The sequence below is a fragment of the Ciona robusta genome, chromosome 14 (assembly GCF_009617815.1).
Source record: "Ciona robusta chromosome 14, ASM961781v2".
Taxonomy (NCBI): Eukaryota; Metazoa; Chordata; class Ascidiacea; order Phlebobranchia; family Cionidae; genus Ciona; species Ciona robusta.
The window spans coordinates 6,001,231-6,012,840 of NC_143248.1; the positions used below are offsets into that span (position 1 = coordinate 6,001,231).

At 38.0% G+C, this 11,610-nt stretch overlaps 2 protein-coding genes across 2 annotated transcripts in view; both read left to right on the forward strand.

Annotated features, from left to right (window-relative positions):
• LOC149725417 (staphylococcal nuclease domain-containing protein 1-like) overlaps positions 1-11,590 on the forward strand; it is a 30,695-nt gene extending 19,105 nt beyond the window's left edge. The window contains exons 16-22 of the mRNA XM_089892468.1: positions 8,577-8,765; positions 9,491-9,655; positions 9,993-10,157; positions 10,296-10,409; positions 10,650-10,763; positions 10,929-11,060; positions 11,355-11,590. Of these exons, the coding sequence (XP_089748594.1) occupies positions 8,577-8,765; positions 9,491-9,655; positions 9,993-10,157; positions 10,296-10,409; positions 10,650-10,763; positions 10,929-11,060; positions 11,355-11,423 (948 nt within the window). The 3' untranslated portion in view covers positions 11,424-11,590. The remainder of the gene's footprint in view (positions 1-8,576; positions 8,766-9,490; positions 9,656-9,992; positions 10,158-10,295; positions 10,410-10,649; positions 10,764-10,928; positions 11,061-11,354) is intronic.
• On the forward strand, positions 450-5,719 carry LOC149725419 (uncharacterized). Its single transcript, XM_089892554.1, has 2 exons — positions 450-586; positions 684-5,719. Exon 2 carries the CDS (start codon positions 1,958-1,960, stop codon positions 2,474-2,476), a length of 519 nt encoding a protein of 172 aa, XP_089748680.1. The 5' UTR covers positions 450-586; positions 684-1,957; the 3' UTR covers positions 2,477-5,719.
• Positions 11,591-11,610: the final 20 nt, after the last annotated feature.

Below are 11,610 nucleotides of genomic sequence, written 5' to 3' on the forward strand. Positions count from 1 at the left end.
GTTATTGCGCTCAAACTTACTAAACATTACATATATACGATCAACTATGATATGTTGCGTGAACGTGATCTAGCACTCATATTGTTGGACGATTCTCGTTGAACCATAGCAAAATACAACAAGTGCTACTAAATATACAGCAAACAAAATTCAAGTCCAACTAACGCTGTACTAAAGATACATCCCACCAATAACCAACATCATCAGTCTCTTATTTGAATAGAATTACTTTGACAATAACTAATAATACCAGATGTCAACTTTGCGAGCGATTGTATAAGTTTTGCTTCCGTAAATATGTTTAACTTTTCAATACTTTGATTAATTAGAACTTTCTTACACCATAGATGTCAGTTTATGTAGTTTTTGTTGAATGTTAAAAACTTAATAATCTTTTGATTTATTGAACTTCCTGTCGCTTATTGAAGATAATAGAACCTGGATTAACAGTGTGGTTGGTTTGTTTATTTTGTATTCTATATGGGTGAGGTTCTACAGTGAGGTACGCCATTGGACCTGGGATTTAGGCCAGAGTTGGCCTATTACCCCAACATTGTATATACACATTCTATTCTATATGGGTGAGGTCCTACAGTGAGGCACGTCATGGAACCTGGGATTTAGACCAGAGTTGGCCCATTACCCCAACATTGTATATACACATTCTATTCTATATGGGTGAGGTTCCAAGGCAAGATACGCCATGCAACATTCGATTTGAGCCAAAGTTTGCTCATTAGCCCGACACCTGCTCGCGTTAGTCATATTATTGAAACATTAATTATCTTCAATACAGTATTGATATATGTATATAGCATATAAGACCCGCTTGAAAGACGCAACTATTTGTCCATCATGGTCTGTATATTCGGAAATGTTTTATGGGGAGTTTCACTTTTAACAATATAATTAGATTCCTACCGACCGAACACAGTCTTTATGTATTTCTGTGTTAATTGTTTGCATTTAAAACACAGACTTTAAACGTTTAAGAATCTCAGTAGTAATTCAGATTACGTTGCGTTAACGTCGGGTTGTGTTTATGCGTTTTGTGCCTTTCCTATGCGCCCGCTTCTCTTTAATGAAACATAGAAAGACACGAAAACTCCATTATTGCGCTTGGATGACGTCATCTCAACTACCGTGCGCAAATTCGAGACCAAAACAAAATTTAAAATTGAACCGACGACCTGCTTGCCTTGCAGTTTATGCTAGATTTGGTACAGTGGGGTAAGATGGATACCGTTAGCATATTTCCTAACCGTGTTTTTAATAACTAACAACGCTGTTTTAGAGTCCGGAAGATGCGGTTATATAATTCTGTAAATATTTTTTGTTTATCAAATTGCCCGATAAAAGAGAATGAAAGTTGTCCCATCTTACCCCTGTCCTTTCATAATAAACTATGCTGACGTTTTCAAAGTTGGTGTGACGTGTAATATTGATTAGTTGTGTTACTGGCGGTTTCTACACGGCATTATGCCATGATTAAATAACATTAATGTCTAATGCAGCCCGCATTTAAAAGGGGGTTTGCAATTATGGGTTTGAGTTGGACAGTTGAATCTATTTGGAAAGCTGTAACTAGTTGTTTCATATATCCCATAGGGTTGGTCCATGTTTTCATCCTATTTACTCGTCCCAATCGGTAGTAAACAAAGAATATTTTTAGATTTATTTACCCATATCTTTAAGACTCCAAACGAGCGTTGATTGTTAAAACACGATTAGGAAATATAGAATATTATGTGCTAACGATATCCCATCTTACCCACAGTACTATACCGCGTAATCCATAAACAGTATACAGACAAATCTAAATGCAAACCTGATTTGCTAAAATACTGTATAATATAAAATTCCTCAAACCAAACCCAATATGTTGTATAGTCGCACTCGACGTCGGTCGCACTTAGCTCTTACTGTCGCATTAGCGAATATTAAAAATTAGAACATTATGAATCTTTTTGAGGTAAAATTATTTAAACCTCCAAACGATATTGTAAACTACTCTGTAAAATTCTCTGAAAGCAAAACGCGGTCCTTCCTTAAACGCCACACGTTGTACACCAACTTCCACACGTTGTACACCAACTTCTACACGTTGTACACCAACTTCCACACGTTGTACACCAACTTCCACACGTTGTACACCAACTTCCACACGTTGTACACCAACTTCCACACGTTGTACACCAACTTCCACACGTTGTACACCAACTTCCACACGTTGTACACCAACTTCCACACGTTGTACACCAACTTCCACACGTTGTACACCAACTTCCACACGTTGTACACCAACTTCCACACGTTGTACACCAACTTCCACACGTTGTACACCAACTTCCACACGTTGTACACCAACTTCCACACGTTGTACACCAACTTCCACACGTTGTACACCAACTTCCACACGTTGTACACCAACTTCCACACGTTGTACACCAACTTCTACACTAACTCCCGCATTTGAAGATATTCGACACAAGTCAAAAGTTACTTCTCCATACCTTCCTTTATAAAACTTGTACAAGCTTACATGCCAGGATCAATACTCTTATAATATGAAGTCATTCTTATTTTAAGCGAAATCGAATTCCATCGCAATCCAATTCTTACCTCATCTTATAAAAGGAATCAACAAACGTGAAAATGATAACTCGAAAATTTAGTATCGAACAATTTTTTTCACATTTAAAAACATTGTGGCCACAAAACGACCTTACATTTAGACCAAAGTTGACCGGGTATCTCGCTACAGCACAGAATGTATTTCCAACAACACTGTATGAACGTATAAGGCACTTGTAGATATGTGACGATCAGAAAGTTTTGTTAAACCGAAATTGCTCCCAGCTATAAAGAACTGATAACAACTTTAACTATCCTCGTTTTGCAAATTGTAGCAGCTACGATATACTAAAACATTTATAAGTTTAAATGCGCCATGCAGCAACTCGTAACCATTATCTGAATAGTTATATGACGTCTTAAACAATTACGAAAGTAGATAATGTACTGTAGGTATGTTATAGCTATAATTATGATTTTTTACATTAAGGTGGTGGTTTGCTTTGTACTTAATGTCCTCGCGTTTAATTTGCCAGCGATTTTCTATGTCAGTTTTTTGTCCAAAGGTCTCAGGTGTTCCTCACTCAAGACCTCACCCTTTTAGCCCAGCCCTTATTATTGAACGCCTACAAACTGCCTTGGTAAGGTCAAGGCATTAGCGAGTTGCGTTGTATTTATGTTGCAGTAATTTATTCATTTAGGGTACGTAGATACACAGAACATCACATATAGAAGACGTTACATTATTCTTCAATAACAAGTTAATTTTCGTACCGAAATATCAGTAAAAATATATATTACACCTTTTAACAACAGCGGCTGAATATAACATGTTTCCGACAAAGCTAATACAACAACCACAAAATGTTAAACAATTTAAATTCCCGTTCACAATAACTTAACTATAGTTAAACATCATACATTGTATATAATACGTATTTACACGATCTTATCTGTTTCCAAGCATCCTAAAATCGATTGAGTCTCTTTTAATCTGCTGTATTTATGACCTCTTGGTTAATCCCATAACTTACTGACAAGTCGCCAACGCCGCACTAAGCAAGGGGGGAAGGGCTTATGTTTTCCTCTGTCATTTCTATCTCACCCAGTATTGATCGATTCACTGCAGTGCTGCATAATATAATGCGGTTCCCATATCCTTGTTTTTCAAAGTGTCGTCTTGAGCCAGTGTTTCGCGGACATTATGTTAACTTAAGCAGAATCGTAAACTACAGTTTTCGAACTTAAATTATTGAAAAACTTCATTATTAATATACATGGCAATTATATGTATACCCCTTCTGCACCTTAATACGAACTTCACATAATAATCCAACAGGTTAAAAATTATTTAAAGGGTAAAATTTTAAAATAATTTGATTAAGAACCGCTTTAAAAAAAACTAAATAATATTTTTCGTGCTTTGTTTACTACGAAAATAAAAATAAGCATTTTCCCAAAAATGGCCCTTTTTTTGTTCCATGCTTACGCTCAACCCCAATTTAATGTTGCACATCTAAAAATAACTTTGGTTTGTTTTCCACCCGGCATCACTGCGCCTATTTCACAACAGTGGTTTATTGGCGACCCCGAAGCCTAATTCACTTTCTTTCTATCTTTGCGCTTCCTATACTAAACATGGGGCTGGAAATTAAGGCATTGAAAACGCGTTTAAGATATTGGGGTAAGATGGAATAACGTTAGAACACCCGTGTTATAATAGGTGGGGTAAGGCGGGACACGTTTTTATTGTTCTATTTGCTAATAAACATAAAACATTTCCAAATTATAACCGTAGAGCTGTATCTATGAGCACAATAACGAAGACCGTGTAAAAATAACTCTAAAACTACGATAATCATTTCCACCTTTACAACAAAAACCTTCTGCGTTATGAATAGTTTACCTCAAACAATACCAAGCACCAAACACAGCCATTCTAAGCGCCAATATTCCCAAGATTTCGTATCTTCACAATTTGTTGCAATTAAGTTTTATTAACATAAACATGTTCTATTATCATTACGTTTATACTTCTCATAAATAACTAAATATCCAAAGTACACAAATTATAAACGCCCATTATATCCCATAACATTCCAAAGTTTATAAAACCTGAACCTTCAGTTAAGACATCGCAAATGACAAATACACGAGTTCTGAACTCCCATGTTCCAACTAATCCCTCCCCCACACTTTATGCAATTAAGCAAGTGGTGATATAATGTTCCTAACACTTTCCCACTTTAATTGCGACTTGGATTAACCTGGCTCCACTATCGCCCGATCCTGTTCATTTTGTGACGTACCGCGCCTCGCGATGTCTTGTATTATGACGTCACAAGTCGCGTACGCTCATTACAATGTAGCGCTGATTTCCGTGGGGGCGATCGCTGCACTGTGGGCTTATCTGGATCGTTAGTGCTTGAAAGCGAAAGTGGGACACTCGCTAATTTACCCGTTGATGGATTCCATGCTATCTTACCTACTTGTGTTGATTACGTGTCAAACGATACCGATACGTGGAATTAATTCCAGACTGATGGAAGTGCAGGACTGTTTGTAACTTTATTGCATTATCTGTACCCTGTCATGTCCCCTTTAATTGTAGTTTTCCGCATTTATATCATGGAGTAAGCGCATATAACCTATAGCTGACTTACTTCGAGACTTGCATGCATACATTACACCACAACCAAAACGCTATAGTAACACTCGCACAAATCGAACTACTACGAATAACATAAGTAAACACTGTTTTTATGAGTCTATGTAGGTCCACCAGATTCGCGTTTGCCAATATATAAACATTCCAGTCGAACAGCGTGCATATTTTACACAGCAAGACAAAAACGTTATAATAGTGTCGTGGGGTAAGATGGACACCTATAGCACATAAATCCCATAATTTCTAACCGTGTTTTAAACAATTAAAACGCTCGTTTAGAGTCGTTGGAATACGGGTAAAAAATTCGCAACGAAATCAACAAATCTTTGGAGTCTAATTTTAAACAGTGGCTTTATAACAAGTTGTTAAAAAGTTTCTGTAACTTTATCTTCCGGCTAAATTTTAAAACACAGTCGTTGGTAAGAAACTGATTGGTTGTGGCTCGCTTTACTGTAAAACAATGCATTTACATATGGACGAATAAAATAGAACACAGATACAAAAAAATCATCCCCCTGTAGCTAGTGAGGTAGGCGTATGCGTTAACTACGTTGGCGTTAAGTAACTATTCATAAACCCTGCCTAAACAATCATCTTTTTCATGTAACCTGCGTTAAACCATGGTATCGGTGTTGAGTGTATTCCACTCTAATATCGTTGGGCGAACTCTCTTGTTTAAAGTTAATTCAAAATTTTCCGGGTCGCTGGGCAACATAATTTATACAAAATAACCTTCCCAATATTTCCTTTAACCTCCATTACACTAGCATGGCTAAGATTAATATTCAGCAACGAATAAACGGGAAGTAACGGTAAAACGACGATCGTTATAACAAGCTTATGGATAAACCAATATACACGTGTTATAGTTAATCTTTTTACAAAGTACATATACCGCCTTACCGGCAACAGTATCTAGTTTACCCAGCTATTCATACATTTTCACATTTTATCAAATCAGCACACTCAGAACTGCTGGAAGGCAGCCGACGATCAAATATAACACTTAGTTTTACACGATAAATATCAACTAATCAACCCAACCTGTCAACAAAACTGTGTAGGTAACTCTGCTCATTCTAAACGCTTGCCAACCCAGCGCCCCATGCTTAACCAAACGAGGCAGTCATCTCAAAAATCCATACCCACGCTCGCACGAAGTCTTGGAGTTTGGAAATTCAAAGTTTGGTTACAACATCGATCGGCGAAAACAACGTTATTTGAATCAGATTCCCATCGAGCGTTTTCCAACTGCTTGGGTTTCCAACTTCTAATTACACTATGTTTGTACACAACAAACGGTTAGATTGAACGATTGAGTGAAAGTAATTTTTTTAAGGGTGGTAACTTACGCATGGACTATAGCGAGATAAGGCTGTTGTTTTGAGTTTGTGGTTGCAATGAATTGCGTGTGCATTTAACTATGGATTTATAACTATGATTATAACAATGACATCAAATTAATTTCCCGAACATAATTTGTTTATTATTCTTTTACCGAATCCACGGCATTTGGTCTATTACCTAAAAGTGCATTACTTTATATATACACATAAATGCACCAGAAACCGCGTACAAGTTAAATACAGTTTTAGATATTTTAAGCAACTTATTTTAATCAGAAATCGTTGTTTCGATTCAAGTTAACATCGCACCCATGCCCGCCCATGAAATCATAATCTATGCCCAGAGTTGTATTAAATCACGAAACAAAAACGTCTAACACTGCATTTTATGTCCTGGGTCTCCATTTGGTTGGGTCGTCTACTACAGTGGTCAACTAATCATTTTGACAGTTATTGTAAAAGTGAAATCACCTTTATACCTGCGAAAAGTTTGTGAAATGTAGTTTTGGTTCGCCAAAGCAGCGTTTAAACACGATTAGGAAATATTGGTTGTTATGCGTTAACGATACCCATCTTACCCCACCCTACTATATACATTGTTATAATCATTAAATATACCAATTTATAATACTCGTCCAACATAATATACTACTAAGCGTATATAGACTTCTCTATACCTACAAACATGTATATACGTTGTCCATCTTACCCCACGGTGCCACACTATTAATTATTTTGTTAATAACTTCAATCGTGTTTTCCTATTTTAATATTTCTTTTTCTTAAAGAAATTGCGTGCGCGGCAAAAAATCGAAGCGTTTTAATTCCCTTATGGTTTGTTAATTTGAGTTTAACAACATGTAAGTGTGTTCTTTTGTAAACCTGTGCGATGTTGACGTTAATCTACTTGGGCACTTGCACGCGTTTACAAAACTCTTTCGTTGAATTCCCGGGCGGCAAGCTTGTACAATGATGGTTCTAAATTAAAAATACGCCTCTGATCAAAGCCCGCCATAGATAAGCAGTTATATTCTATAGTACGCCCATAGCCGCATGAGATGTGGCATGTCTCTTCATTTTAATTGCTTATGGATTTTCTACATCTAACGATCGATTGCTATTTTTCTTAAAGTGCGTCGAATATTCGAACAACACCCTTTACCCCTCACTCCCATAATCTTAATGTTAAGAGGAATTTAATCTCATGGGTAAAACACGTGTAATCCGCATTTAAAGTCCAGCCTTTAAAGCGATGTTTTAAGCGATTTCTAATCCCTCAAATATTGTGTTTTGGTGATATTTATATTCACCTGATATACTAGCATACGAATCCTCATATTTCCCACCCAAACGTCCCATATGTTTCATATTGCGTTTGAAACCAAGCATGGAGCTTCAGTAATTGAAGATTAAAGCCCAATTTAAACGACTGCTCTAGCAGCTTATGCATATTTCATGAACCGTCGCACAACGAATTGTAACTCCCGTACCCCGTATCTCACGCAACTCTAGTTATTATATCCAGCTGTCTGGATATGAATACACTCAACATGTTTATGCTTTTAACATATTTTATGCAAATGTTTAAAGATTGTGATTTTTGTTAATTGTTTAAAACATGATCAGGAAATATGGGACATTAGGTGGTAATGGAATCCATCTTACCCCACAGAACTATATTACCACGCCTGTGATATAATACATATAATACTGAAAGAGATCATATCTGTCCCTGGACAAGACAGAAGAAACGCCAGCCTTTTAAAATCACAAAAAGTGTTTTATTTCTCTATATGGACGATAACTCACGCCAAGACGCCAAAACCTTGACTGGTTTTAAGCATACTATTCCATTTATATTAATTTTATTGCAAAACTTAAAGTCGCATTTTTTTGCCAATTTTTGTATATTCTTCTTTAGGGTTAAGCATATATACGATATGTCTTTTACATTGGACGTTTTAAATTAAACCAAAGTTTTCCTCCAGGTATCGGTGGAAGTTGAAACAATAGACAGAGCTGGCAACTTCATCGGCTGGTTGTTTGTTGAAGGCGTCAATATGTCACAACTACTGCTGGAGAATGGGCTGTCAAAGATTCACTTCACTGCAGAGAGGAGCAACTTTTACAGGTCCCTTCAAGCTGCTGAAGAAAAAGCGAAGACGCAGAAAATAAACGTAATTTCATTTTGTAAATCTTCATTTTTTAAAACCAAACGGAGCGATAAAAGTGAATAAGAACCTACTATACCATCTTACCCCAACCTTCTGTCCCATCTTACCCCAACCTGCTGTCCCATCTTACTCCAACCTGCTGTTCCATCTTACCCCAACCTGCTGTCCCATCTTACCCCAACCTACTGTACCATCTTACTCCAACCTACTGTACCATCTTACCTCAACCTACTGTACCATCTTACCTCAACCTACTGTACCATCTTACCTCAACCTACTGTACCATCTTACCTCAACCTACTGTACCATCTTACCTCAACCTACGGTCCCATCTTACCCCGACCTACGGTCCCATCTTACCCCGACCTACGGTCCCATCTTACCCCGACCTACTGTACCATCTTACTCCAACTTACTGTACCATCTTACCTCAACCTACTGTACCATCTTACCTCAACCTACTGTACCATCTAACCTTAACCTACTGTCCCATCTAACCTTAACCTACTGTCCCATCTTACTCCAACCTACTGTACCATCTTACTCCAACCTACTGTACCATCTTACTCCAACCTATTGTACCATACTACCCCAACCTATTGTACCATCTTACCTCAACCTACTGTCCCATCTTACCTCAACCTGTTGTCCCACCTTACCCCAACCTGTTGTACCACCTTACCCCACCTGTTGTCCCATATTACCCCAACCTGCTATATGATCACCAGATATGGTCAGGCTACGTTGAACCGGTGGCTCAGGTCAAGACAGAAGAACCCACAGAACGCAAGACGAACTACAGAAGTGTGTACGTGACAGAGGTCACCCCACAACTACATTTGTTCTGTCAGTTTAGCGACGCTGGTTCGAAGCTGGACACACTTATGGAAAAGGTGAATTATCCGTTTAATTATAAAGTTCAAAAGTTCACTACAAACCACTCTGTTTAAATTACCGAATAACCTCACCTAAGACTAAAAGCTTTGTTGGTTTATTAGGTGTTTGGCACAAGTTTACTTAGGTGTGACGTACGTATTACGTAGGTATGATGACATAAGTATGATTACGTAGATACGATGACGGAGTCGTAATGACGTATCCACTAACGTATATAATTCTGTAAACATTCATATAATACTTACGTTTACCAGCAAATGTGATAAAAGAGAATGAAAACAGTAAGCATCCCCCAACCTACTATATCTATCTTAACCTTACAATATTGACAAGATGCGTGGTTGCCTGATAGCCGACCCCCCATTACCGGGAAGCCATCAACCACGAAGAGGGGAGTTCTGTGTTGCCCGTTTCACTGAGGATGACATGTGGTACAGAGCTAGGGTGGAAAAAGTGGAAAAAGATAAACTTCACGTTCATTATATTGATTTTGGCAACGTGAGTAGCATTTTATAACGACTGTGTTCACATGCTCGGTAACTTGTAAGCGGGCACGAAGTGTATACAAGAGAACACCCGTGTTATAACGACTGTCGTTTAATGGTGCGTTAAAATGCTTTCCTTTACTCCCTATAGAAAGAGATCATCCCTTCCAACCGAGTGGCTTCCCTCCCCGGCGAGTACAACACGGGTGCTTTACTCCCTCAAGCTCACGAGTATTCTCTTGCTCTTGTCAACCCGCCAGAGGATGTAAGTTTGTATGACGTAATATGCCGATGACGTAATTTGCCGATGACGTTATTTGCCGATGACGTAATATGCCGATGACGTAATATGGCGATGACGTAATTTGCCGATGACGTAATATATTGATTCCTAATTAGTAATTAATTAAATACTCGCGTCACATTTGTGCTTACAGCATGGCACACCATTATACTTCATGCACAGCAACACTTAAGCTTAATCTTACAAACTACTTTATTCCAGCCGGATTCGCTTGCCGACGCCTTCCGTGCTTTGTGTGGTATGGTTGGGAACGTTCAGTTCAAAGTCAACGTTGAGTACAAAGATGGCGTCGACTTCGTAACTTTACTTAACCAAGTACGTTGGGTAACTATGTGGGGATTTGAACAAGACCGTATGATTTCATATGGGCTTGTTATATCTATACGGTCATACCAGCACCAACTGCATTATATATGGCTGTGTTACTGCAATATAGGATAGAGTCGGCCCATCATGTAACTACAACACAATATATTACAGGACGAAACCTTAAACGTGGGCAAGGCGTTGATCGGAGATGGTTTCTGTACTGTAGCCAAACGTGGGGAGAAAAGACTCCAAAAGATGATGAGCGAGTTCTTCGCTGAACAGAATAATGCGAAGAAACAACACGTATGTTTTCATTTGTTCTGTATGGGTGAGGTTCTACTTGGAGGATAGCATTTCGGCCAGGGATGACCTATTAACCCCAACACCCAGGGTGATATTATCTAGACCCGACTGAAGCAGTTTATAGACACTCAAAAATAGAAGTTTCATTCTATAAGGGTGAGGTTTTAATGGGGCACAGAAGTTTAAAGAAAGGCTGCCTGCTTGAACCAACCAATTATAATTAAACTCCCAAAAATATTCTGAATCAAAATCTAATGTTCTATTTTGCAAATTATGTTGTAATAACATTTTCAGTTGAACCTTTGGCGTTATGGAGATATATCCGAAGACGACGCGTCCGAGTTCGGGTATTCGAAGAAGTAGATAAGACTTCTAACAAGTGGATGTTTAAATTGTGCATATTGGTGACGTCTCGTGTTCTACAGCAGTTCAAACCGTCCGCTTTGCAATCCTAAATGTGCGGATATATATTTCGTAGTTTATTGTGATAATTGTGACCGATTAATCAAATAAATGGTGATGAGGTTTAACTTGAAAATTATTCTTTATT

Excerpts from the sequence above, each read along its gene's own strand:
- LOC149725419 (XM_089892554.1), top strand. The coding sequence starts at position 1,958 with ATGAATCTTTTTGAGGTAAAATTATTTAAACCTCCAAACGATATTGTA.